Here is a 911-nt window from a genome sequence, read left to right as displayed (position 1 = left end):
AGACTACCGACGAATGCTTCGCTCGCTTCTTGCGTTCATTTGTTTTTCCTACTGGAGCCCCGCTACAAGCTTCTGGGTGTCATAAAGAAGATAAAAAACAACCAACCTGCCATTAGCTAGACTTTTTGAAATGTAGCTAAACTTATCACACACCTGAGGAATTCAGCTCATATAGACCACTTTATGTACAAATAACCTCCATTTTTTTGTATTCAAAGCTGATATACCTGCGAAAAGGGTTTACAAATATGTACAACCAACTTCTTTTCTAACCATATATCAAAATGAATAGATGAATAACCCTTTTAAGTGAAAACATTAGTAAAAAAAACAAATTAATATAAACAGTAAAACTAACATTGATGGTGACATCTAACCCTTTGAAAGTTACCAAACTCTTTTAAAGTTACTAGACTCTCTTTCATTCCAGTTTCACAGGGGAATGCAACCACCCTGGGGCTCTCCTGCGCTCGTGCCAGGAGCCAGGCACCCAGTTCCTCATCTCGAACCAGAAGTTTGCCATCAACTATAAGAAATGCCTAGGTATTGGGGAATCTTTTGATGGACGTAAGTCACTCGGATTTTTTTTTTCATATCTTTGTCTTTGTGTGGAATGATGGATTTGTATTTATAGAGGATTTATAAATATTTCTGTGGGTATGAATGTCCTTTTATTTTGTGTAGCAGGGATGAGCTTGACAGGGAGATAGGAGGGATCTGTTAACATAGTACATGTGGAATAACGAAGAAACGAAATTTTATGAAAGATGGCGGTAGCTTCAGAATTTCTGATACTAATATTATATTAACCATTACAGCATTATGGCAAGTAGAAAAATTTAATATAAACGAGAATTAACTTCAAAATACAAAGGGATATAATAGACAAGATTAAAACCCCGACTAGAATT

The 911-nt window shown here is 35.9% G+C and overlaps 1 protein-coding gene across 1 annotated transcript in view; it reads left to right on the top strand.

Annotated features, from left to right (window-relative positions):
* The window catches only part of LOC119588340, a 28,894-nt gene that overhangs the window by 21,296 nt on the left and 6,687 nt on the right, over positions 1-911 (top strand). Inside the window, exon 4 of the mRNA XM_037937027.1 lies at positions 431-567. Within this exon, the coding sequence (XP_037792955.1) occupies positions 431-567 (137 nt within the window). The remainder of the gene's footprint in view (positions 1-430; positions 568-911) is intronic.

The sequence above is a fragment of the Penaeus monodon genome, chromosome 23 (genome assembly GCF_015228065.2).
Source record: "Penaeus monodon isolate SGIC_2016 chromosome 23, NSTDA_Pmon_1, whole genome shotgun sequence".
Lineage (NCBI taxonomy): Eukaryota > Metazoa > Arthropoda > Malacostraca > Decapoda > Penaeidae > Penaeus > Penaeus monodon.
This window is presented reverse-complemented; position numbering and strand designations above follow the sequence as displayed.